Genomic DNA, 25,425 nt, shown 5'->3' on the forward strand with positions numbered 1-25,425 from the left:
ACTATTTCTATTCATGCTGAAAGTTCGTATCCCCATACAAATGTGTATGCAAGTGAACCAGACACAGGTGTCTTGGTAGTAGAAGACTAATTTATTTCAATTTTACGTGCAAAAATGTTGTCCTAATGATCTGGAAATTTTGCAAGCTATCCTGTTTTCACTCAATACAGAACTTCACACATCTAGAAAGAGTTACTGTTCTAAAATGAAATGATGATCTTTCCACCTGCTTTTTTAAAAAAATGTTTGTATTTCTTTCATTATCAAAGCCAGTAATAAAATAATTCAGCCCCCCATGACTCCTCTGTGATGCAATTTGATGAGCATATGCTGAAGAGGTTTTCATGCAGCTGCAGCAGTTTATATCTTATTTCTTACCTCCCCAGATTTTCTGTTGTTTGGGGTTTTTTTGTTTTGTTTTTTGTTTTTTTTTTAATGCTCTAATTTCAAAGGTTTAATTCAATCTCTAATTTCTTTATTTTTTCCATATTAAGAAATCAACATAAAAATACACTTAATAAACAAATAAACAGTTGTGGCTTTTAGGACTTTGGGATTAAGACTGAAAATCCTGAACTTCCGCTTCAGTTAGTGAATGCAAGGTGAACAGTAAAAGAATTAGAAACTTGAGTCTGAGTTCATTATCTGCTTCTTAACTTCAACTTCTCTCTAACAGACTGGGGGTTTTTTGCAATCGGGTTGTCATAGCATTCTGAGAAATATACAAATGAGCTCTTGACAACAGTTTCAAGAAAATATATTTATTCAATTTTAGCAGAGGAAGAAAACATAATAAATATAACAATTTTTTACATCCTTCTTTACATGATATTTTTACATTTAAACCACATTTCTGTTACAAATTTCAACTAGTATTTCAAATTCACTGAAAAATGCAAGAGCTTTTAATGTTGAAAAATAACACATATCAGAGTAAAAGAGTGAAAATTAGTTTTATTTATTGTGGCTAATGCTAAGTGTTCAAGTCGTCAGAACACTGCAATATATGTATTAGACCAGCAATATTGCAAGCTTCCAAATTGAACACGCAACTATTACATGAAGTGAGCAATATAGATTGTAATATTTTATGGTACAACCTCGATTTGTCCCTCAGATAACATCAAAAAAGACTTTTCCAAATTTCTTCAATCATGACAACACGAGCTCTTTCCAAATCCCACACTCAAGTCCTCAGCTGAAGCAAAATCCAGGCTTGAATCTCCTCAAAACAAGACAGGTACCAAGTAAGTTCAAATTCCATTCTGACATGTTTATACTGGTCTTCGGAGTCATACTTTCTTGGCAGAAGCAGCTGCAATTCCACTGGAATTTTTATTTCCATAAACTGGAATTAGAACAGCCATCCTTTCAATTCTGTAGGATATCTGTAGCTGTGTTTTGACAGCCATAAGGTTTTGTTAATCTTCTAAGTACCATCTATTCAAACCAGTTTTCTTTCAGTAAAAAATGTACAGTATCATCAAATCCGTTTTGGTACAATGATTCCATTTTTTCCTGGTTTGGTGGAAACAGAGCTTGATTAAGTCTTACCAGGTTGGCTAGAGACAGCTGCAACAGAGTGAGAAGTTGTAAATTAGTTTATTAAAGCAACTTATCTATACTTTACTATGAGGCTATCTGTTCTGTCATCTGTTTCCTGTGTCATATGTAAAAGCAAAAGACCAGCATGGCTATGTCTACACTAGAAAATTAACCGTGCCCAGGTACACTACTGAGGGCCAAGACAAACTGGCACAAACAGTTTGCAGATGCACCACTAAACTCACAGCCTCCAAAACAGACTGTCTGCCTGTAAAATTGCCCAAAGTTTCTGAAACATTTTAGGTTCAGAAACATTCCTGGAACTGTCTGGCAGAGTGGCAGCTGGCACATGCTACACGTGTGCAAGGAAATATTTTGACAGTTTACTAGTGCAAACAACCATGTTCTTGGGAACATTCCCAGGCAATGTTTAACATATGAGTATAGATGGAGTTTGTATTACCAACAAAGAATTACTTAGCATCTCAATTGGTCACTCTGATGGTGTAAAAATATTTCAGAACTTTGTGCTTGAATGAAGACATTATATTTTTAATTATTAAATTGTTTACAACAAAATTAAAGTTCTGAATGCTTCATTTGTATGATTAATTTAATACTTTAGCCACATATTCTATCACACAAAATTTTGAAAAGCAGTATCAAAGTCATCTTCGTTACCTTGCAAGTAAGCAATTATTTGAATTCTGACATTTATAGATGGAGAAGGTTCAGACACAGAAAACTGCTCACATTCCAATCCAGATAAATGAAGATACACAAAATTCATTTTATGCAGATTACAATGTCATTGAAAAAAAAAAAATATTCTTAGTTTATACTTCTGCAGCTGTAAAAACTGAGGGTGCTTCAAATGGAATAATTTAAAATGTTCCCTGAGATTCTGCACAAGTCTGTGCTTGCAGAAGTCTAGAAGCAACTTAACTCTGCAATTAAGTTTTTATCTCTAATCTAATCACCAGCTCATTTTTCCTCCTTTAGATGCACTAGATATTAGATACAAATCTCAACCAAGAAATATACAGTAAGCAATTGCATGTATTTTCAATACATGTGAAATCAATAATCTTATGCTTTATGGTCAATTACCAAGTACTATCATGCTTAAAATCTCTCTGAGAAACATCATAAAGATTCAGAAATTGGTTCAATTTAGGATGATGTTACTCAAATTAAGAAAACATATCAAGAATTGTGTAAAATATATTTTAAAAAATAGTACCAATTATTCCTGAGCTTTATTTCTTCTTTCTAATGGAGTTTTTTTGACAGCTGGGTCTACTGCTATTCAGTATTTTCTGTCATCATGTCAAAGGAAGCTTGCAAAGATAGAAATGTCAACGATGAAAAGAAAACCATAAAAATCAGTTTTAGTCTATGCTTCAATATACAGAAATGTTTCTGTAACATATAACAAAGTAACTTCTGGAAAAACGTCGTGGTCTTACATGTTCAAAATCTCAACACCAGCTCTCTTGAGCAATGAAGTGACAAGTTAGTTTCCTCTCTCTTGAGGTATTCTGTAGAAGTCTTCCCCCCACAAACACTCTGCCTGGCTAAAGACAGATGATACTTAAAGCAAGCCTAGATTATTTATATTTAATAGCCTGTGAGAATTTGCTAAATTTGTTACTAGATCAATGCTTTTCAACATTTCTGACAAAATTTATCCTACGTTTTCCTTCCCTTGTGTTTAAGAAAAAGTCTACACTCCATTTGCAAAACAGAAAATGCTGAAACATTACTAAAGTTGATGCATAAACAGAGCATAAACACTTAAAAATAAGCATAACCTTAACTACTCAACTACCTCTTCTTCCTCTGAAGTTACTTAATAAAAAAGCAACTCACCATTATATCATGTTTTGCAAATTTAACATAAAGATCCACACGTCCTTTATCTCGTGGACAGATGTCTAATCGACCGCTGAAAGGAGAAATCGTCACAGTTCTTCCAACTGGCAAGATAGGAAGGCCATTGGTAAGGCCACCATCAACCCACTTCTATTGGAAAATAAAAATATTTTCTAAGTAACCTTAGTACAGTATGTTCCTAACTGAATACTTCATCCTTCCTGTCCCTGCCTTCTCCACCCCACCCTCAAGAAAACTTATATGTTTCCTTCTCAGAAAATCATGCATAGGATTGAGCCTGAGGCATAAAAATCAAGGAACTGACAATGTATAGCCAGAGTGTTTAATTAACAAATATTTGACACGATGTATAAATACATGTGCAATATATTTATTAAGCTACTGATATGGCTTGTTAGTTGATCTAATAACAAAATGCCCCAAGCTACTGATATCTGATATGGCTTGTTAGTTGATCTAATAACAAAATGCCCTAAACAAAATCTTACTGAAGTTTATACACATCTACAGCCAAATTAATGATTCTACATTTCCTTTACTGTCAAGGGAGACAAAACACTTTTAGCACGATTCACACCTAAAGTCGGCACTTATATTGGATTTGAGTTGTATTGAAATAGTGCTTTCTTCTTTTCTTCTTCACTAATTATAAACGAAACATTCATTAACTATGTAAGAAGTAGACTACTACAGACACCTAAAGCTAGGGAAGTTGCAATGCTGTAGGAAATAATATTATAAGATTCACCTCAGTGTTTCTTAAGGGTTAGACCTCCCCAAAGACAAACTGAATAATCCAGGATACTAGCTTCAAGTTTCATTAATACAGAACAATACAGAAAATGAAAAACTGAACTAGTACTCTTTAGCACCAATCAGACAGAAGATTGCTTTTCTGCTGTAGGTGATACTATATGTGACTTCTGTGAAATGGCAAAATAACGTAAGTTTTCCCACAGAAGTACTGAAAATGCCACAGAAATTTTCAGTAGTCACAAAATTAAAAAAAAAATCTCACACAAAAAATATATTAATCGGAAGTTGTTTATGATATCTAAATAAAAATTGTCTTCAAACTGTAAGCAAGACACTGGCTTTCAATGTCGCAACTGCCATACAGGAAGCATTATCTCAGGTCACAGTGTTTGGTCTTCAGAAGCCCCTGAGGTTCTCTTATGTCCATCACTTGGTTGTATAGATCCCTCTCAGCTGTGCCCTTTATTCTCACTTAAAGCAAACTTCCTCTTAATTCTATAAGTATTGATTTCTCCCGGGGCCACATCTGAGTTCATGCAATCAAAATACTTTGTTGTCACTTGTCCCTCCTTCCACTGTCAACTCTGCATCTGGTGATACATGGATTTACTCCTTTACACATGGATATAAATGGCAAGCACCATTTGAGGGAAGGGAACTGAGGGGTTTGCTTTGTCCCTCCACCCAGCCCTTTTTTTCATTTTCTCAGATGAAATTTGGCATTTCACATTTCTTCTATTCTCATGAAATATAAGGTACAAATATTCCTATTCAATAGTCTCCATGAAACTTCTCACTCTATTATTTCATAACACGCTTTAGAGATTGACTCAACATTAGCTCCTGATGTCACTACCCATAATCTACCATTGAATTCCTTCACTTTCTACAAAAAAACATATTACTTAATGCTTAGGATTCAAATTTTTTTGACTTAGAAAAAGAGGCAAAAAAAATTAAAAATCCAAAACCATTTAAAATGCTCTGACAAGCTCTAGGCAATCCTGCTTCAGCAGGGGAGTTGAACTAGATGAATTAGAACTCTATGGTCCCTTCCAACTCTAAAAATTCAGTGAAATTCAGTGAAAGGTATTTTTCAGACTTCTCAAACCACTGCAGTGATAACTGTGAGCAAAGCTGCAACATACCATAACATTTCTAACATCAAGACTTTTTGTGTGTGTGTGTCCATATATAGTCATTGATTTATATGCAATGTTCCTTGGAGTACCAAGTGGTAAATGTTGCAAATCCTATGATGACAAGAACAGTGGAGTTCCTCATATCAAGTCAAAGACACTAACAGATGACATTATTAATGTCTTTCAGACACTAACAGATGACATTATTAATGTCTTTCACAAGTCTAGCATAGTGATGTTCCCACTTAAAAGTTCTCTCACTTCTAAAAATTCTGATTATTTAGGTTTCCCCTCCATCTCCTCTTACATAACTTGAATATTTTTTTGAAAATCAAAACATTTACAAAGAAAAGGGCAGCACTTCTTATTAAGCACTATTTTTAGAAGATTCTCTTATTCCTGGATTACATGCCCTCTGTTGTTTTATTTTCTTTCAAGCCTTTAAGAGAAACTGTTTCTCAGTCAAAAATAATTTGGCTCCACAGTCCCTCATGTTACATAGTTAAAATAAAACATTGATATGTTGCAAAGAGATGTGATGCCCCAGATTCTTTTAATTCCATTAACCAATTCTTCAAAAATGCATCTTAGCGGATGAGGCAAATTCCTGGTAACTTCTGAAATAGTTTCTTTTTTGTAAGTATAATGCAAAAACAGAGAAAGTTCTGAAATAATGTGCAACGAAAACCACACCAGACAATGAAACTGAGGATGCAGAACATTTACCACTAAATGTCTTTTACAAAGCTGTTCTCTAAGAACTAGTGACACAAACTACAGCCTCATCATCAGATACAGTCAACCCAATCACCTGCAGATCTTTATCTGTCTTAAAGATTAACCTTGCCAGAGATTCATAGGACACCAAACTAACTCAGAGAAAGGGTAATTTCCATGGAGCAAGTTTACCCTGCTGTTACTGGAAGGCTAGTCCAAATGCACCTTAAATACCCAACCCAGGTAAAAAGTTTCTTGAGGCCTTTATAAATTCTTAGATGTTATTTTACAATCCCTTTTCCTTCAGATTATTTTAAATAAATAATTTATTTATAATTTATATATAATTTATTTTTAATAAATAATTTCTTCAAACCAGAAAAAAACATACTATGAACAGATTGATGTTATGTCTATGTTACCATGAAATTTAGCTTATTCACCCCAAAAGTCTAGCCTCCAATCATGCATACTACAGGTATGCTAGCTAATTCCAGTGGGAAAGCGCAATGCTGGGAGCGGTTTACCCTGGGGTTCACTCTCTATAGACAGTATGGACAGGCTAGCAACAGGTTTGGCTATTTTCTGATACTATTCCAGCAAAACTGCACCATACTCCCTTATGCAACACAACTTTAGATAAGATACTTAAATACATTTCAAAAACACTCCCAGATGACCTGGTGATATATATGCAGGTGATGTATATAAGCCCAGAGAAGATCCAGACCAACTGTCCTGAAGCACACTGGTAAGGCCAGTAGACTTGAGCAGGTCTAGCAGGGAGTAAGCTCTATTTCATACTGCCACAGGCCATATGGTCTAAGGAGTTCACTCCCTGAAGCCAGTGTAAATGTGCACAGACAGAACTCTGGTCTGTTACAGTAAAGTTTCCATGAAACCTGGAATAGGATGCTAATATGATAGGTGACCTCACAGAGGCAAATCTTTATCCATTCTCTCTTACTGTCTTCAGTGCTTACTGTGCCTGAATCATGAGGTTACATGTCATGTATCCAGCTCTACACTGCATGCTTTAGGGCCCCAGTTGGCCTCCCACATATCCTCATTACCTCTTAATTCAAGCCATGGAAATACTATTGCTATAGAGATCCTATGGTTTTTGCTCTCACCAGTATTCTGGACTACAGAATGGAAGTCACATTCATTTACAAGCAATAGTTTTCTTAAAATAATAAAAAAAAAAGGAATCAATTTCCCCATACCACAAATGCACTGTTTTACGGAGTATGAGAAAAGTCAGTGCAGACTTGCAGAACGAATCATTCCAACAAATAATAATAAATGAAAGCAACCTTCTCAGAAACTGTGTTTTCTGAATCTCACTTAAGAAGAGTAGTGAGAAGCTTTGGGAATGACAACAAGGTTTCAAGTAACAGAAGAACCAGTTTCCATGAAGCATTCCTTGATTTCATTTCTGAATGCAAAAAATAAAGTTGGGCAGGAACAAGAACTGTCCACTAAAAAGAGGCTGAAGGTGTTTCAGTGAATACTACAGGCAAACCATAATAGCTGTGTTCATCCAGTAAAGCGGGTTTTAAATAAGTTTAGGACAAAACTTTGAGCCAACTTTTCAATTTCTCAGTTGAAAGAACCCCACAAGAAATTTAACAATGACACTTCTTTCCCTTTAACTATTGCCAGAATTAACCTAAAACATGCATGTATGCCCCTTGAACTGTGTAAGCAACATATAAATACTCAACAAAATTTCCAGACCCTGGAAGCTCCAAGCAGTCTCTACTAAATTCAAGCAGCCAGGCAATACTGATTTAAAACCTTCAAATGTTTTAGCTGATATGTATTGCTATATGCATAATTGTAAAGCTGAGAAGCTTTCTGACAAACTCCAGCTCCCTCTTGCTAAAGGCAAATGCATATTGTTTTGAGTGGGTTTTTCTGGCAGGGTGGCTGTGAGGTTTATAGATTTCTAAAGGCATCATTTGGATGTGTATGAGGAAATAAAGGAAAGAGTATTATGTAGAAGTACTCAGAAAGAAGTACTTATTTTCATGCTTCTAGTAATTACAGAGTAAACAGTCAAAAATACTCTTAATATATTTATATAAGAAGGACAAAACCATTCTTGAAGGTAAACCAAGCACAGGTAGTTGTGAAAAGGTTTTCCTTCTAGCAATGTACACCTCTCTAAACTTCGTAGTAGTACTACAGGGGAAAAAAAATGTTTATTCTTTAATGCTTGTCCAGAGGTTAGAGATTTTAAGGTACCTAGTAAGCATGTAATTCTGTACAGAACATGAGAACAGCACATACATAAACACACAAATGTACTCCAGCAGTGTTCGATCTGCCAAGGTCTCCTTTATTGCTTCCATAAAATAGAAAAGCAGAAGAGTGGTCCTTTAAATTGCATAAAATGTTTTAGAGCTGGTAACACAGCTTATCATGAGAAGTATCTTTACTATGAGAACTTTCTTCTCATGGTCCGTGTCAGACATTATCTTTACAAAACAGCTTCATGCTACAGAGGTCATTTCAGTCTCAGCATCCACAATTTTTGAAACAACACATGAATGAGCTCATGTCATCTTTCACAGTGTTGATCTACAGTATCAACATAAACAGTAATTATTCTACAAAATATAGTACTTCAGTTGCCTTCCCTTAAGATCAAATAATTACATCATAAATGAAGAATGCTTTTACACACACATAAAAAAGTTGGAAGTTAAAATTAATAAAAAATTACCTCTCCTTTATATTCCACTGGCTTAATTCCTGCATATACTGGTACAAAACTGCTTGCTAGCAGGACCTATAGAAAAGAAAGCAGAAAGAATAGAGAATAAAATTGAAGAGTGACAAAGTAATTCTGAACCAATATATATTTTCATAAATATTTATCTATATTAAATAAAATAGCAGTAATCAATCAATACATTAGTTTTACATAATTGTTGTCTTGAAATGTCCTCTAGTTGCAGTATGTCAAAATGTGAATAAAACTATTCAATAGGATTTGGGTTTTTTATTACTTGACAGTGCCAACTCTCAAAACAAAATAACACAAATTAACTCACTGATTAATGGGATTCCACCTCTGCGGCCCCCAACATAAGAAGGAAATGGACCTGTTGGACCACATCCAGAGGAGGGCCACCAACATTATGAGAGAGCTGGAGCATCTCTCCTATGAGAGAGCTGGGATTGGTCAGCCTGGAGAAGAGAAGGCTCCAGGAAGATCTTATAGCAGCCTTTCATTATCCAAAAGAGGCCTACAGAAAAGGTGGAGAAAGACTATCATGCAGTGGAGCAGTAAGACAAGGGGTAATGGTTTTAAACTGAAAGAGGGGAGATTTAGATTAGATTTTAAGAAATTCTTCACTCTAAGGGTGGTGAGACACTGGAACAGGTTGCCCAGAGAAGTAGAAGATATACCCTCCCTGGAGGTGTTCAAGGCCAGGCTGGACGGGGCTTTGATCAGCCTGGTATAATGGGAGGTGTCCCTGCCCACGGTCAGGGGGCACTAGGTGGTCTTTAAGGTCCTTTCCATTCTATGATTCAAAAATATATGAACTTAGTTTTACACAGTGTGAAGTAAATTTATGATTTTGCAGAAATTAAATATGTATATGCTGGAAAAAAATGCAATCTGGAGTATTGTCAAAGATGCAGCTGACACAATCATTCTGCTGGAATATTTATATAGTGTTTAGTCTTCTAATTAATCAGATTTTTTTAAGAATTCAAAATACCCAAAATACTATGAACAATATGAAAATTGAAATATGTATATCTTTATCAGTATGGATATTTTGCATTTAATACATTTGCCTATTAACAAATAACTATTTGCCCTATTGTAAGCCACATTGCTGTCTACAGCAGTTCTAATATTTTTTTTTATAATCTTTTTTTTTAGACCTATATATGACCATTTGGTCATATATAGACGTGCACACACACCTACATTTCTATCTGCTCATAGCAATATCTATGAGAACGTGTATGTATCTCTATACCTACATATCCACCTATAGCATATAACTAGTGTACAGCATTTCAAAAAGTAGGGGTAGAGTTGTAGATAAAAGGCAGCATGTCAGAAATTTTCACATAGCTAAATGTGGTGAATATGCATGTGCTTGCAGACTGTCATGAGACAAATCTGGGGAACAGAAGCAGGTTGCAGACCAGAATATCTACTATGTGAAAGGTGACCAAATGTAAAAAAAACCACCCTATAATCCATGGAGATTATAGAAGCAAACGTTTTGGGGGTTTTTTGGTAGACCTGTATTTATTTTTAAAACAAATTAAGCTACTGTCTGTATTAATCACCCCTCCTCCCCTAACAAGTTTTAGTTAAGGCTCTATATGAAGGCTTTAAATTTCACTTCAAGAATTTCACTCTTTTCTTGCCTATTTCTCTTCCCAGTGATTTAAAGGGAAGGAAAAGGGTCAAAACCAGGTGGCCCTTACAAAGTGTGAATCCTTTTCAAGACAACCACAGAAAGCAGTTGGCCCTTCTTATGAAGTCACTTAGACCTCAAAAGTGAGGCAAGGAAGGATAAGTTTAAAGAACTGTCAGTATTTCCCTAATACTTAACAGACCAGTATGGACTCCTATTTCAGTGCTCCCAGTTTTCCAAACTAAATAGAATCATAGAATGGTTTAGGTTGTAAGGGACTTTAAAGTTCATCTAAATAAAATAGTGTTCTGTGTTCTGCTCCCTCACAAACAAACAAAACATACCTTTCTTCCCCCTCACCTCCAGTTTAAGAATTTAAAGTTCATCTAAATAAAACAGTGTTCTGTGCTCTGCTCCCTCGCAAACAAACAAATCATGCCTTTCTTCCCCCTCACCTCCAGTTTAAGAACTGCCAAGTCTAGGAATGCTGGTACATGATGATTGTCTTCACATATGTAAAGACTATTTCAGAAGCAGGAGATTATTAACTGCTTTTCCATGTCCACTGGGAATAGTAAAAGAAAGTTAGAACTTAGAATTATAGCAATGCATATTCAGTTTAATCATGATGAAAAACTTTGGAACCATAAGGCTGGTTAAGCATTGAAACCAACTGCATATGGAAGTTGAAAGATTTCTGGCAGAGAGTTCAGAAGTTTTGCTGCTATAAAATACTGCCTGCCCAGCAGTAACTTTATCCAGGCCTTGGATATAGTAAATCACGTCTAGGAGAAGCACAAGACCCTTATATCACCTAAGAAGCTTTACCTTCCATGCTACTGGGGCAGCCACCAACATTCAGACTGCTGTATAAATGATACATGCATAACTGAAGGCATGCACAAAAGCATGTATTATGAGATGCACTGAAAGAACAGACAATATGAACATACTCTGATGTGCAATTATTTTGAATTTTATTACTGTTATTCCAACCTATTCCACAGCTAGCATATGGAACAAAAGAATAGAACAGAAATGGTTAAGTCAATTAAAGAACTATCGAAATACTAATAAAATATATGTATTTCCAAGGTTTTGTTGAAGCTACTAAAGGTCTTGTGTTAGAAGATGTCACTGGAAAAGCCATAAACCTACAGAATAATAATCTCCATGCCTGGTTAGAGGATGTCACTGGAAAAACCATAAACCTACAGAATAATAATCTCCATGCTTGTCTCTGGAGGTTCATAGAATCATAGAATGTGTTGGGTTGGAAGGGATGTTTAAAGGTCATCTAGTCCAACAACCCTGCAGTAAGCAGGGACATCTTTAACTAGATCAGATTCCTCAGAATCTCATCCAGCCTGACCTTGAATGTCTCCAGGAATGGGGGGTCCACAACCTCTTTGGGCAATCTGTTCCAGTATCTCACAACTCTCATTGTAAAGATTTCTTCCCAATGTCCAATCTATACCTACCCCACTCTAGTTTAAAACCATTGCCCCTTGTCCTATCATTACATGCCCTTGCAAACAGCCCCTCCCCAGCTTTCTTGTTGGCCCCCTTCAGGTACTGGAAAGCCGCTATAAGGTCTTCCCGGCCTTCTCTTCTCCAGGCTGAACAACCCAAACAGCCCATCTTCATAGGAGAGGTGCTCCAGCCCTCTGATCATCCTTGTGGTCCTCCTCTGGACCTGCTCCAAGAGCCCTTCTTGTGCTGAGGGCTCCAGAGCTGGACACTGTACTCCTGGTGGGGTCTCACGACAGCAGAGGGAGAGAATCACCTCTCTCGATCTGCTACCCACACTTCCTTTCATGCAACCCAGGATGCAATTGGCCTTCTTGTTGGCCCCCTTTAGGTACTGGAAAGCCGCTATAAGGTCTTCCCGGCCTTCTCTTCTCCAGGCTGAACAACCCAAACAGCCCATCTTCATAGGAGAGGTGCTCCAGCCCTCTGATCATCCTTGTGGTCCTCCTCTGGACCTGCTCCAAGAGCCCTTCTTGTGCTGAGGGCTCCAGAGCTGGACACTGTACTCCTGGTGGGGTCTCACGACAGCAGAGGGAGAGAATCACCTCTCTCGATCTGCTACCCACACTTCCTTTCATGCAACCCAGGATGCAATTGGCCTTCTAGGCTGTGAGTGTGCATTGTTGGCTTGTGTCCAGCTTGGTTATGGTCAGCATAGCTAGAAATAACATTGCATAATCTGAGATAATAATGCAAAAAGTTTAAGTCCTACAAATTTTGAGAACTGATTGACCATGTAGAATATAATGGTTCAAGATTTTTAAAAATGACACTTTAAAGGTAATCTTCCAACGCATATTTTGAGATTTTGTTAACAAGTGGATTTTTTTTTTCTTTAAGTGTTAATTAAAAGGAGTCTCTTAGTCTAACCATCCACAAAGACAGGGAAAGAAGAAAATCCTTCTTATTCTATTTCCTCCTCTATTTTGCTGTATCTTATGATGTCCTCCACTAAGATATATTCAATTACTAGAAAGAACATTTGCTTTCCATGCATCTGAATTCATCCTACTACTTCACAGCAGATTATGTGTACAATCCTAATCCAAATTTAAAAAGTGGCATTCAAAAGAAAATAGGTGGGCAGTAAAAGATAAGCTTTCCAAAGACAGTTAAAATACAGTTTATATCTGGTACTTAAAATTACATTATATCTTTTCCCCACAAGGATTTAAAAAATAATCCAGCACTTTTTACAAGACAGGAACTTTCTTTTCTTACTTTCTCTTGTCATGAAACATAATATAAATGGTATCAATTACAGAAGAGATGCAGAAAGACTCTGCAAATTGTTACAAAATTTGGAGATGTTCTATTTTATTCCCATATACTGTAACCATTGATTACCCTGTTACTTTTTAAACATACTTTGCTGACAAGGTAGTACTTTAAAAAAAGATTAAAGAAGCACACACAAAAATAAATTTTAGCAAAACTTGTGAAACTGTAGGATCAAATTATATTATTTATGTCATGGTTGTAGCACCACTTATCAGTATAACTAATTACTTGAGTAAAACCGTGATTTATTGTACAGCTAATAATATATTCCTAAACCTTGAAGAAACTCAAGTATTTTTATTTAAAACAGCAATATTCAACTTTATTACCTTAATGAGGTCCTCCCTGGAGGCAAAACTTGAAACCAAGCGATTTTCCCCATTTTTGGTGTTAGTGACTGACACATAGAGCCGGTTCTCAGCTATCTCATGAGCATTAGAAGGAAGTATAGACTCTATGCCTTCCCTAGAGCAAAGAAAATACTAAACATTATTCACCATCATTATTTAAAAACCTTGCAAATAAGTTAGTGGTGAAATAGTGCTGAGCTCCCCACAGCACAGAAAAAAATATGCACATTCTCCATTCTCACTTAGAGCGCTTCACACAAAAGTGACCTTATATATGCATTAAGATAGATACCTAAGTGTTTTCATAAAATCATAACCAGGCGTTACAGCACCGAAGTCCAATTTTCTAACTTCCTCTGCAAATCCATAGGCAAACTGCTTAGACTTCTGCAAATTAAAATATTCCCCATTAAGCATGTTTCAGCTATGGCAAGTATGTTTAACTGTGGTATCTAAAACTTACTTGCAGCTAAAGCTTTAACCAAGACAGAGCTATAGGATCAGACTAAACTAATTTCCCATTATGTACTGGGTTTCTAACAAGATATGCATAATAAAATGCTGATCTTTTTATAAGAAATATTTTTTAAGAAAACAATATCCATAATTAAAAAAGATAATATATTAATAATAATAAATTCTCACAAGAAAACCATGTTAACAATCAAGGAAAGCTAAATGCTATTTTTCTATGTATAACCACTGCTAAATAATCAGTTCTCTGAACCATGTCATTACAAGAACAATAATTTATATTTAAAGTGTAAAGCCACCTTTTATTTTAAAGACCACTTTGATACTATAACCAGACATAAGTACCTTAAGATATCTATAAGCATTAAAAACCCCTACAATTATTACAATTTCTTTTTACTAATGCAAAAATCACACTACTAACAAATACATATATTTAATGAATAAAATACTATGGAAATATTTCCTGAATGGAATGCTATGGTGGAAGACAAAGAAAGACAACTGGAGAACACCAGGCAACAGATTCCACTGTACAGAGAACCTCTTTTGTGCAAGATGAAATGTGTAGGGTTAACAACTCCAGAAAAATACCTTGAAATGTGACCCTTAAGAACTCCAAGAGTAGAGTAAAGCAATAGGTAATATATATTTTTTAGCAAAAAGATTCTGAAACAATGAATGATGATTCTAAATGCTTCAAATGCAGTATTCAGTATTCGTATACCTTTTTTTATCCTTTCATGCAGACTTCTCTGATGATTTTAGGGACTTGGGCAAAAAATAAATTCAATCTTATGCAACTTTCTGAAATTGGTACTCAAAAATACATTATATCCATATTCACTTAGTCACCACATTTACTGAATAAAAGATCTGTCTATAGGTACTTTGGGGTTCCTGGCTTATTAGCTTCCTGCATGAAGAATAAATACGTGGTTAGTAACAAAACATATGACTGATGTGATATGTGATACCTCTCATTTTTCCATTTAAGCAATATAACATAATGACTAAAAAGTAAAAAATAAAAATAATAAAAATTAAAAGGACTAAAAAGTTCATGGAACATCCTTCAGTTTGTATTAAAATTAGGTATTCTCAGGGAAAAAACTATAAGACTCAATGTAATACAGGCTTAGTTTCTACAAACATAAGAAATAAAAACTCTTGTAATATTTTTACTAAGAAAGATTTCATTAAGTTGGACCAGGCTGGGAAACAAATGTTCATACCCAGAACCTAGTATAAGCAGCAAAATTTCATTGGGCTAAGAAAAGGCTACCCGCTGTGCTCAACCTAGAGGAAATTAAAGTTAGGGGTATGCATTATACCAGGCAACATGAAAACTGAACTATTATTCAGAGACTACAGAAAAGGAGAAACTCCTGAACAGAATACAAGTAAGGTTCTCTTCACAACGCAGTGGAACTTTCTAATACCAAATCGTTAAAGAATGCACCTGGGGGTGGTAGTTGGAAAGAGGCCAGGGAAGAACTTACTGCTGAAAGCAACAGAAGTATAGCTGACTGAAAGCTAAGTTCACATGACAGCAGAAACAAACAAACAGAAAGATCAGTGGCAAAGTGTGGCATTGGCTTGGACTAGCATTTGGATCAAACTCAATGAAAGTTCTAACAAGTGACAGAGAAAGTTACCTGATGCTCATTGGACTGAAACCCGAGTGTAATTAGAAGAAAAATCTAGCAGCCTTTCCTCCCCACAATAATGCTGTTTATTATAATTGAAAATATTACAGAAATATGAACATTTTGGCAAGGCCTAGTCCTCTACATATATTAAGGCAAAGTGACTACAGGCATTTCAGGAAGGTAAAGCAGCCTTAACTTAAGGGGAAAAACAAAGAAAAAAATCCAGTGATTTCCCACAAAACCTGCAACAAAGTAGTCATTGAATATCACTTTGCTGTGCCTACATGACACTGTATCAATGGTGAGAAAAGGATAGCATCTCTGGATTAAAAAAAACCCAAATACACAGGTATGCAGCATGTCAGAACAGAATGCTGTGAGGGCTGATCCTCGCTTGCACACAGTGGGGCTACTGCTGTTAAATCATGAACTGTACTGAGTCTAAATAAGGTGCACAAGCCACTTCTAGCACTGTCTAATGGAGCACAGACAGCACGGAAAAAAAAAAAAAAATCTGGTGTGTTGTGTTCTTTGACTTCATGAAGATACAGTCCATTTACCATTTTCATCTCCTCTCACAAAAGGACAAAAGGATGGTGCTATGCATTTGCTTAACAATGCCTACCTCTAGCCAAGAAAACAATTATTAACTTTGTAATGTACAGTGATTTGTACATATACAGTACCCTAACGTATATCTGGTTGCATACAACTCAACATTCATACACATGAAATTTATAATTACATAGCTTAAAATATAAAGTACATATGACAGAATTTTATGATCAAGAAATACTTGCTTCATAAACATTTCTGCCCATGAGTCACAGATTTTGTTAATGAAAACACATACATGAGATCTGTTTCTTTACAAGAGGCAAAAGAAAACCAAACCCCAAAATATTTAAGAAAACTTAATGGTAGATGGTTATCCCAAAAATATCCTTTGAAAATTATCGCAAAAATTATCATGTCCTATACCTACGAGTTTATTAATTTACCTCTATATTTTCTGGTACTGCTAATAGGACAGTGGCAGCCAGTGATCCCGCTGAAGCTCCCGCAAAAGCTTTCACAACTTTCAGTAGCTTCTTACCATGCCTGTAAAAAGCAGCTGCTGCCCCCAAGTGGTAAATACCCAGAAACCCACACGCTGCAAATGACAGGTTGATACGTTTCATTTTTGCTGTGGAAATAAAGTTTCACAGTCAGAAAAAGGAGCAGTTAATTTTATCTTATAATATACATCTATTCTTTTGGCACAGAATGCATAATGTACTACATATATATAACAAAAAACAGTTTATTTAAGAAGAGTAAAAACCTTTTGATTAACAAATACACCAAACGAGTAGCAATTAGTTTAGCATCTCCAAAATTGAAAACAACTCTAAAATCCTCCTCAGCACAAATCCCTTTTTCAATCAGGAAATATATATGTCTATCTATATACAACGTAACTGCACATTTTGACATAATTTGTCAAAGAAATACAAAAGAAAAGTAGGTACTCAAAAGTCATAAAAGAATGCTGTTGGAGAGCAAATATAGTTAACCACCTAGAGTAAAAATTTAATTAATTATAAAACTGCTGGGTACTGTGTCAGCATACTCCCTTCATGCACACAGGCTTGAACACAATTCTCTAAGCAAACAATTTTTTCCTTCACCTTTGGAAGTTATTTGCTCACAAGTATTATTAGTAAACATTAATAGAAAAAAAATTTATTTAAAGCAATTTCTCATTTAGAAGAGAAAAAACACGCAACATATTGTTGCTACTGTTAAAAGAAGAAAGAATGAAAAACATCAAAGTACAAATACAAATACAAAGCACTAAGTGTATGGAAACACAGACACACACTGTGAAGGCACCAAGGTTAGAACCTAAATCTAACACACAAACAGGAAGCATAATTTCAGATCCTTACGGGTGGCTTATTTAAAAAAAAAAAAAAAAAAAAGTACATTTTAACATTTTATTATCTCTTCTGCTTCTGTAAATGCCAACAATTATGAGAGCAAGCTAATCCGCAGATTTTATTGTAAAGATACACAAGCTATTGTACAGATTCTCTTAGTATTTAATTAAAAATAAATTCCTAGTATATTTGGGTACATGTCGATATGAATCGGACTAAAAAAGTAAATCACTATACTCAGGATTATACATCTTCAAGGCCAGGCTGGATGGGGCTTTGAGCAACCTGGTTTAGTGGGAGGTGTCACTGCCCATGGCAGGGGGGTTGGAACTCTGTGATCTTTAAATTCCCTTCCAACTCTAACCATTCTATGATTCTATGATTCATTTTTCTAGTCCCTAACGAGACAGTGGATCAGTGGATGTTTCTTTTGGAAATCATCCACAGACACTGTGGATTCAGTTTAGATGGTCACAAATTTAAAAAAAAAAAAAAAAAAAAAGAAAAATTAAAAATAATATCTAAAGCATAGTTACAGAAAAAAAATCAGATTAAAGGATTATTTTTTTTTAAAGAAGAAAATAATCCTTGCAAATGTAGAAGACATCACACTTCAATGTATGTTTGGCTGGTACATGTTCTTTAAAGTAAGAAGAGATTATGTGAACTGAGGAGGTTATTTGAATCTCAGAACAAAACCTAACAGAAATATACTGACTGAAGTAAAATGTCCATGCATTCTCTTACAAGACTTCACGAGGAAGTTTTATTTTCTTCCATGAACTTCAGTCCTGTCTAATTATCAGCTACTGTAAGCAACCACTGGTTTTTTGAGTGTCTAGTTATATGGTATTCGCTCTTTGATGAGAGTTAATTTTTTCACACTTAGATCCCGTATTTGTCTTACTCTCCTTCATTCCCCTACCCAACAGACAGAGACTACTGAATGAGTATTCACATCAGTTTCTTGACTGACAAAAGCATTCAGTGAGACACAAACGTGCAAAAAGAGAGAAACACTAAGATTTCAAGTTAAGGAATACTGTTAAAGAATGCTGCTAGTCTCACACTCTGTTGAGAGCAGAATAATTTCAAGTTCAAAAAGATGAAAGAAATGCAATTGAAAATGCAGGTAAACGTAATTTTTTTTTTTTTTTTTTTTTAAACAGAAGTACTTGCTCATCTGGGCTTGTGTGTCATGTAATACAGCAGTGTTTTACAGATACCCCAAGAGAACTTCAAATCAAAGGTAGCAACAGCATTGCTGTATTATCACATCACTACATTTTTATTAATTAAGGTCAATTCCCAGGTCTACATCACGTATTTATCACAGTACCAATGTTAAGGTTCAAGGGACAAATCCAGTGGCTACATCTAGCTGCACGACTGAGAAATGGGTTTTGAGCATACATGTAACAACCCTACAAGTGGGTGAATAATGAGAGAAAAAAAATAATCATTGAATCATACAATAATTCAGAAGGTCTCTTGCCCAACCACCTTCTATTCAAAACAAGATCAGCTATCAGATCAAACTGGGTTGCTCAGGGCTTTATCCAGTTAATTGTTAATTGAAAAATCACTTAATGTCTGGCTCCTAAGTGACAGCTAGTACGTGTTGCTGGGTGAAACAATTAGGTCTTCTTTCATTTGTTCAGAATATTAAAATCAGTAGATTATTACAAATAATCAACATTATAGAGAAGTGTGGGAAAGTAACGGAAGATTGGCGAGGAGGACTGTAAATACACTCAAGTGGCTCACATGTGGGGTGCTGGAAAACACATATATCACACTAATTGTTGCTTAGTTTTGTGTGCTCAACAAGTAGAACATCTGCACTTAGATAACATAGGCCTGGGATGGACTCGGGGGCACCTCGTCAAACTCGCCTGAGATTCCTGCCCTGCTGTTAAAGAGATCAAAGCCCAGCAGAAAACTCTGCCTGCCTGAATCCTTGAATTACAGGCCCAAACAGCAAGCGGGAGCTCTCTCGCTCTCTCACTCCCTTGCTAATGAGGACTCCCTTGCTAATAAGGACTCTCTCTCTGCGGTGCCTGTGTCCCTCTGCTTGCCTGCCTCTGCCTGGGTGCTGCTTCAGAGGTTCCCCGATCCATGAGGTATCGAGATTAAATTTGTTCTTTGCCCTTAATCCATGGGGTGTTTTTTTGTGGTTGTTCCTGTGTCCTGCCTGCATTGGCTTACACAGGAAGAAACAACAGATCATTAATATCTTCATTCAGCGCTATGCATCTACCTGTGAGGAGGTTCTGTACATTGAATTGAAGGCCTCTTACAACAAGTTTATAACAAAGCACTTAACCTACAAAGATGACACAGATGAATAAGAATCATGATTCTACAAGGAACTATCTGCTTGATACGTGCAGTTAAGCAATGTCATTTCACCTTCCAAAGGAATCTCGGAGTGAAAAATAAGGAAGCATTCATTAGATGAATGTCCTGTAAAATCAGAAAAGCAAGAAATAGGAAAGCAAGATACTCACTTTTATAAGACCATAAACTTTCCCTTTCTTTTGATTCTTGCAAATATATCATGGCAACACTTGATTTGCAAGTTAGAATGGTGTATTTCAGAGACAGTATGATTCAGAAATGTTTTTCGCTTTGATGATCTGGTAGATCACTGCTCTTTTGATTAAAAAAAATAGTAGAGTTATAACAACTCCCAAGAAGACATATCAAGAAACTTAATTAAGTCTACAGTATGAATATTCCCTGTCAATTTCTTGGAGCACCAGAAAAAGGAGCACCATCACATCTGGACATAGACCATTTTTTCAGCTGCCTGAGCAAACAGCAGAAATCTTGCTATCTTAGAAATCGTACGAAATACCTGTTCCACAAGACTTCAGACCAAATACTCTTAAAGGGTTTAAGCTAAATTCTGACTATTAAATATATTATTTATTAACACAAAGTCATATTGGCATGTGTTAAGAAAAAAACTCAATGAACCTTAAAAGATGGACAAATACATTTCAGAGATATGACATAAATAGGACATAACAAAAGTTTTTGCCGCTGCTATTCAAAAATCATCTTACATAATTGGAAAATTTCAAGATTTTAACTGGCCAAAGTAATAGGCATGCTTCTGTTGTCTACAAGAAAAAACAGAAGCATATGAAAAGATAAGTATAAGAATAAACTAGAAGGACACTAGGGCTGACCTATCTCATTGCTTTACAGATAGTGCAGGAGCATTCAGGAATAAACATAACCCTAAGAGTTCTATTTAAAAGATTCTTGCATCTATGAAAAAAAAAAAAATCACTGGTGATGAAAAATATGTTGGAAGAGCTTGGAGAGTACATTTCTGTTTACTCGGCGGTATCTCATCTGTTTGTAATGCAAACCTACAATAGAATATATGTAAGGAGACAAGCTTGTGCAGCAGAATTATGATATAGTACAATATAGCTTTTTCAGAAGTACCATCTTCCTAGTTGCCATGCACAAGAAATAGCACAACAGTTTCTCATGCTGCCGCTTCCTGCGCAATATAATTATATAAACAGTATACGACCTCAGTGCCTTAACCAGTCATAACTACCTCCGTGTCATGCAATTTGTAAACAAAAGCTGAAAATGCCCAAAGCAACTGACTAGAAAACCTTTACAAACAGAAATTAAATATACATATAATGCGAATGACCAAGCACCCTGAAGCACAAGAGCTAAAATGTATGATGCATAAGAGCACATTTGAGGATTAGTTATTAGCTAGGAATGACAAAACAAGTAATGTTATGGAAAGAACTGTTCAGCTAGGCAGCATTGCTAAAATAAAGGTCATAATTGAAACTACTAATTTACCTGAATCGGAAATCACCACTCATACAGGAATGTTTAATTGTTTTTTCATGTTTATAACAGGAAAAAAAAGTTGACTAGCATCACAGACTATCAAAAATAGGCTCACACAGAACAATAACCCATCCAATGTACTGTACTCACTTAAGAGACACCACAGTTGCTTGCAAGAGAATGGGATAACCAAGTTTTGCATCTTTATAGTCAAACAGAATAAGCATTGTAAGACTTTGATGAAGTTGAAGAAAAAAATATTAAATAATAATACTACAAAATTATCAGTACACAATCCAATCAGTCATTAAGACAATTAGGAAAATTAAATGAGTCTTTGCAAATTATAAAAATTGTGCATAATCCCCTTTTAAATTAAAAAAAGAACACATCACAGGATACAAAACTTTCAAATTAAGAGTTTAGACCATGTTGATCATTAACATAAGATGTCTAGAGAGGACAGGGAATGCTGACTTCATAACAGGGTGGAAAAAGGTCCAATACCTTCTAATGAATCTTGGTTTCCATCATATACTCCACTGGGACTTTTTTCAGCAGCTATTTTAGTTCCTTCTGTGCTAGTAGCCACTCTTGCATCTACTACTGATCGTTTATCATTTACCTTGGAAACCTACAATTGTACAGTCAAATATTACTATTTAAAAGAGAAACAATGGACAAATATAAGATGAACATTATTTATATTTCTACGGATTAATAAAGCCAATTATAACAGTTGTAAAACCCATAATAGGTTTTATGAAAATTCAAATAGTTGTAAAACCATCAAGATTAATTTCTCAATTGCTTAGCCCCCTCAAACTAGCTGAAACCACAATGTTCTAGTATTTATAAAGTGCATGCAGCAATTCATATTTTAAAGATTGACTTAATTAGACATCTAGAAAAACATTGTCATTTGGAACTGACAGTGTCCAAAATTAGCCTTAATTTTGTGTTCTTTCCCACTGTATTTGTTTCTATCCACAGATTATTTTTTTTCAATACGTCAAACTCTTATTTTTTTATCCTCCCTTGCCAATACAATAAAAAATGGACTTCCTCCTCTCCCCCCCCTCCCCCTTTTTTTTGTGTAATATTGCATTAGTAAAAAGTTTTCCAGAGAATTCTGGTCCTATTCGTCACCAAACTGCTGTCACTCTAATACACCTGTCAGATATCATGCAGTATTGCCTGAAGTACAATTTCAAAAAAATTAATGTTTTTCCCCAAGTCAGAAGTATCAGACACAAAAAGTCAATTCTGAAACACTGGTTCTCCTGCAGCTTCTTGCTGCCTCCTTCATCCTGATAGGAATCTTCAATTCATAAAATAAAGCTGCAAGATCAAAAGCTTAGCTCTGTGGATTCCGAAATAAATACTATTATCACTGTATTGATGCACAACTCTTATAGCTAGAGCACCACAAAAATTCTTACCTGGAATTTAATTCTGTTATCTGCTGCTTTTATGGTGCAATAGTTTAGAATTCCAATCCAGAACTGCTGAGTTTTTGGAAACATGCAACTACACAATCTGCCTTCTTTCAATCGAAGCAACAGTATTTGAGCGCTACTTTTAGCAGTCCACATTTTCTCAAAAGCTACCTCTGGATGTTGTCACCAAACTGATAATCCCAGAAGCTGTTTTACCATGCAGTTAACAAAGGAAGTATCAATAGAGAAGTTGCTTGGACACAAGTACACAGCAGAAACTTTCTCTCTTCTAAGCACACCCTGTTTAAAAACATTAAAGGGGCGGGAGGGAGAAAAGAGCAGTTGTAAGGTAGTTGCACCTCAAGGCCTTGAGACTGTAACAAGGTCTTCTTCACCACCCTCTAACTTAAAACAAAGATGCCTTAATAGTTTCCACTTGACAAGGAAACAGTTCTAGGCAGAACTTCTGTTCAGCAGCTACAGTCTCTCACCAGCCTCCACCTGGCACTGCGTTGTTGACCACTAACCATAAAGTCAGCTGTTTGTTTCAGAAACAAGAAGGACTAAAATTGTTCATAATGCAAAGAACAAGCAAACAATCTGTCCCTGTGTATGTGAATACACTATTCCATCCACCTCAGATGAAAAATGTGTGTTCTGGCAAAGTCAAACCAACTGTTCACAAAAGCAAAGTGCTGCCGGCAAGATCCTAGGAGGAAAACCTCAAGCATGCTGGCTGGTACAAGGCAAGCCATGTCATCTTCTCTGCTGCAAGTATATCGTGGGAGTGATGTGCAAATCAAAAGCAAGTCCAGCTTACACCTAGCAAGGCTTTGGACCACAAACAGTAACAGGTGGATATGCGCTTTTTTAGACAAAAAGCAAAGCAGGTTGTTACCCTGACTACCAGCACAAACAAACCCAGTGTGGTTCTGCGTAGGCGAGGTCTCAAGAGGTTACTCAATCAACTCCAAATTCACCCCAACCAAATAAGCGAGTTTCAGGTTTTTTCCGCTTTATCGTGTGCGTGTGTGACACGAGGCCTACAATCCAGTTTAATTCTTTCCTTCTTCCACTTTCGCTTAGCAAGCGACCAATAGAAACCACCAAAAAAAAAAAAAAAAAAAAGGGAAAAAAATCACTACTTGCAGAAACATTAAATCTGCTTGGGTAACTCAGAATATATGTTAAAAAAAAAAAAAAAAAAGGGATGAAACGATGAGACCAAGCTTTTAAACGCAAGAAACACAGAACGTCAAGTGACAGCCAAAGCCAACGCACCCCTAGGAAAAGTCACTGCGTCTTTCACACTCAGCTTGCGACAGGGGGGCGACTTTTAAGCCGTCCACGCCCCCTCACGTTTTTAGCCCCAATCTTTGCCCGCGTCCCCCCGCGGAGGTTCCCGCCTCAGACCCCCCCCCTCTCTCCCGGGGTCTAACGCGGCCTAACCCGCACAGCGGCGGCGGGACCCTGTCCATCTCAGCTCCCAGCCGGGACCCCCCCTCCTCCGACACAGCTCCGGGCAGGGACCAGCGGAGGTCGCCGATAGCTCTGCCCCCCCCGGCTCAGCGGGTCGCGGCGGAGCCCCACTCGGCCACAGCCCTAGACGCGAACCTTCCCCCCCCCCCCCAGGCTGCGCTACCTCCCTCAGTGCGGGGCGGCCTCCGTGCGGAGGGGGGGTGTGTGCGTGCGGGCGCCCGCGGAGCCTTGCCGGGGGGGGGCGGTGGCCCCTCCCCCGTGACACTGCCCGTACACGCCTGCGCAGACGTTGCTTCCCCTTTATTTCACCCCCCCGTCAGTCGTGTCCCCAGCGGCGGGCGTAGCTGCGGCCTGGGATTTCTGTGTGGGGCGCAGCCCTGCGAGGTGGGAGCTGCGGGCAGGCGAGGTGGGCTCGCTCCGCCGCAGCCGCCCGGCTGAGAAGCGCTGTGTGCGGGCGGGCCTGCCGGGGCTGGGCTGCCCGGGGAGAGGGCCCGCGGGCTGCCTTTCCGCCCGCCTCGCGCCGGCAGCTGGGGAGCTGTCACCGGGAGACGTCGCGTGGGCGGGTGTCGGTAACCGCCCCCGGCCGGCCCGCGCCCTCTGGCGCCTCAGCGCTGCTGAGGGAGTGACCTCAGGGCGACAATAAAGTCATTTATTTTACACAAATTCAAGATGGAGGGGGGGTTCCTGTAGCCATCAGTGGATGAAGAAAACTAGGGAGAGCCAAGGAAGCTGGAGAGGGACATTTTTCCAAGTGGTTGGGTAGAGTGACAGGACTCAGTGCGGGGCGGCCTCCGTGCGGAGGGGGGGTGTGTGCGTGCGGGCGCCCGCGGAGCCTTGCCGGGGGGGGGCGGTGGCCCCTCCCCCGTGACACTGCCCGTACACGCCTGCGCAGACGTTGCTTCCCCTTTATTTCACCCCCCCGTCAGTCGTGTCCCCAGCGGCGGGCGTAGCTGCGGCCTGGGATTTCTGTGTGGGGCGCAGCCCTGCGAGGTGGGAGCTGCGGGCAGGCGAGGT

General features: G+C 37.5%; 1 protein-coding gene across 9 annotated transcripts; it reads right to left on the minus strand.

Annotated features, from left to right (window-relative positions):
• Positions 1-745: 745 nt before the first annotated feature.
• On the minus strand, positions 746-24,741 carry PNPLA4 (patatin like phospholipase domain containing 4). Of its 9 annotated transcripts, none has more exons than XM_014960389.1 (9): positions 24,575-24,741; positions 22,936-23,232; positions 22,001-22,127; positions 16,739-16,923; positions 13,904-13,998; positions 13,591-13,726; positions 8,788-8,853; positions 3,418-3,570; positions 746-1,572 (listed from the first exon to the last, which is right to left on the minus strand). In XM_014960389.1, the coding sequence occupies exons 2-9, from the start codon at positions 23,086-23,088 to the stop codon at positions 1,441-1,443; spliced, it is 1,047 nt and encodes a 348-aa protein (XP_014815875.1). In that variant the 5' UTR covers positions 23,089-23,232; positions 24,575-24,741; the 3' UTR covers positions 746-1,440. The 9 variants fall into 9 exon arrangements, 8 of the variants coding, with proteins under 8 accessions (XP_014815875.1, XP_014815874.1, XP_014815876.1 ...); XR_001413982.1 differs by lacking the exon at positions 24,575-24,741 and adding an exon at positions 2,789-2,885 and having other exon boundaries at positions 1,453-1,572; positions 22,936-24,054; XM_014960388.1 differs by lacking the exon at positions 24,575-24,741 and having other exon boundaries at positions 22,936-24,054.
• Positions 24,742-25,425: the final 684 nt, after the last annotated feature.

Source organism: Calidris pugnax, unplaced genomic scaffold, assembly GCF_001431845.1.
Source record: "Calidris pugnax isolate Ruff unplaced genomic scaffold, ASM143184v1 scaffold188, whole genome shotgun sequence".
NCBI lineage: Eukaryota > Metazoa > Chordata > Aves > Charadriiformes > Scolopacidae > Calidris > Calidris pugnax.